The sequence below is a fragment of the Copadichromis virginalis genome, linkage group LG3, assembly GCF_057382275.1.
Source record: "Copadichromis virginalis isolate Kocher_CV1m ecotype Utaka linkage group LG3, C_Virginalis_male_GT1.1, whole genome shotgun sequence".
In the NCBI taxonomy this organism is placed as follows: domain Eukaryota; kingdom Metazoa; phylum Chordata; class Actinopteri; order Cichliformes; family Cichlidae; genus Copadichromis; species Copadichromis virginalis.
The window spans coordinates 9,479,354-9,481,668 of NC_140620.1; the positions used below are offsets into that span (position 1 = coordinate 9,479,354).

The following is a 2,315-nucleotide window of genomic DNA, read 5'->3' on the forward strand; positions in this document are numbered from 1 at the left end:
CCATAAATTTCATATATACAACATTGTTTTTAATGAGCAGCTTCAGGTTTTGATCCTGTTCTTCTTCACTTAGACGACATCATCTTCACATTTTAATGTTTTACAATGACAAAAGATCAGAAACAATTACCGAGTCTGCATGAAAATATAGATGTACAACTTGTAGACTTGTATTACTTCTATGTTTGGAACGTGACAGAGTCTGAGTTAGAAATCTGTGGCTCATGACTGATTGTTCTAGTACAGATCTAAAAGCCCAATAACAGATCAAAATATTACATAATACATAACGTACATAAATAATCTAAATACTTCATGTCAATGATCTGTGTGTGTGCTGGCTGAAGGCCTGACATCAGTATCACGTCACCTGTGAGCAGCGAGCAGAGAACAGGTGAGTGTTTATATTAATAACCTCCACAGATGTTGGCAGATTATGATCAGATTATGAGCTGGAACATTTCTAAATGATGATTCAAGTCCCTTCATCATGAATCTGAGCCTCAAATATAGAAAAAATTACTTTTATCATTTCATCTTCATCTTTACCCTAAAATATCTACAAACATGTCTAACACAGGCAGCATTTATCATCATCTGAAAGCTTCAGGTGAACATTTCATCCTGCTGTTGTCGATGGCGCAGGCGTACTGCTCCTGAAGATACTTCCTGTCAAATTTCGGTCCAGTAGAGTGATCTCTGAGACAACCAGAGAAGTGAAGAGTGGCTTTAAACCTGGAGGAGAGGAGCACCAGGGACAGAGCCAAGGTCACCACAGAGAATGGGACGCTTTCATATTCCCGTCCTGGGAGGATGAACGGGATGACGATGCGGTTCTTTCCTGGTGGGCCGTGTTCAGCTGAGAGAGACTCAAAGCGTTTCCACACTCGATCATCATCATCATCTGGTGAAAGGGGGCTAACCGTGATGTTTGGGACCATCTGTGCTCCAGCTTTCTTCAGTGAGTTCCAGTGATCTGGCAGGTTCACAGGTCGATGTTTGTCATCAGGAATGGTACAGCTTTCTTTATCGTCACAGGAAAAAACTCTGTGCTGAGGCCTCAGTTTTCCTGTAGCGACACCGTACGCTAAACCAGTACTGACGCAGTTCCAGGGAGAATACAGGAGCACGTCAGTGATGGTGGGCAGAGGCAGGTAACAGCTGGCTGGGATCATGAAGTCTCCGATTGAACTATGAGCCACAAAGGTGATGTGAACATCATCGCTGTGGTTCTTCTTCTCCTCCTCATCAATGTGTTTCTTCAGGAAGTCAAACATGTCTGTGAGTTTGCTGAAGGCGTCAGACTCTGAGTTTTTTCTCAGCCACTGCAGGACGACTTCATCTGTGCAGCTTCTCATTGCCAGCTTTGTCAGTCTTTGCCTTTCATCACAGCTGCTCAGTCTGTCTGCTCTGCAGTGTGTAAATAACCTCTGAAACAATTTGCTGAAACAGGAATTATAGAAAAAACATTTTAAGCACAGCAAATATTTAATCTGTCCACAGATCCTGAAACAAAACACAGAGAAAATCTTCTCGTTTCATTTCACTCCTTGCTTCCAGACTTACTCCAGTTCCTCGTTTCTGTCCATCTCCTCACAGGAAGTTTGACTGTCTTTAACGTTGTCCTTCAGGTGCTTCCTGTGGTCAATAATCGACAGCATGTGGGTCAGATCTCAGGTACATGAATACAGACTCTTATCTTCGGTATTTTGAAAAGCTTGCAGTAAAACTGATCAGAGTTCAGTTAAAGATTATTTCGTTGCTGGGAAACAAACACTCTTTGCACACCTGTGTCCTCAAACTGAAGGAAGAAGAACGTTCCTGCATCATAGACGTCGTTTATTTGTCTGATTTAAACCTGAATAAAATCCTAACAACAACTAGCTGCTGTTTGTATCCATGCTTCGTGCTTGGTTGGTTAAAAACTGTTGATGACATTTACACCATAGTGTTCAGTTATGGAGCAGCCTGCTCATCAGGTGGACAAACTAACAAAAGAACATTTCAGAAAGACAAAAACGTCCGCTTACCTGCTCCAAAACGTCCACTCTGACCCCGTGCAGCCTGTGGAATAGAACAGAATAGAGCTTTAGTCGTGGCACGCCACCATGCTGCAGGTCTCTGATTGGCTGACTAAACGACCTGTATGGTATGAAAGTACCTGGACAGACACCAAATGAAAGTAAAACCTGAGCGGGGATTCCCCAAATGTGAAAACAAAAGTAACAACATGACTCAGAGTTTCAGGACAAAGAGCTCAGCAGGAGCTGCGGTCACATTCATGAACACGAAGTCGGGCCTCTACACCAACGTGA

General features: G+C 42.9%; 1 protein-coding gene across 1 annotated transcript; it reads right to left on the minus strand.

The window, feature by feature from the left end:
• LOC146712631 (uncharacterized) lies at positions 1-1,661 on the minus strand. The gene is made up of 2 exons (XM_085452255.1): positions 1,567-1,661; positions 1-1,443 (listed from the first exon to the last, which is right to left on the minus strand). Exons 1-2 carry the CDS (start codon positions 1,659-1,661, stop codon positions 594-596), a joined length of 945 nt encoding a protein of 314 aa, XP_085308381.1. The 3' UTR covers positions 1-593.
• Positions 1,662-2,315: the final 654 nt, after the last annotated feature.

Coding starts and splice junctions, on each gene's coding strand:
- LOC146712631 (XM_085452255.1), bottom strand. CDS start 1,661: ATGCTGTCGATTATTGACCACAGGAAGCACCTGAAGGACAACGTTAAA. Junction 1,444..1,566: donor GACAGAAACGAGGAACTGGA/GTAAGTCTGGAA, acceptor TTCCTGTTTCAG/CAAATTGTTTCAGAGGTTAT.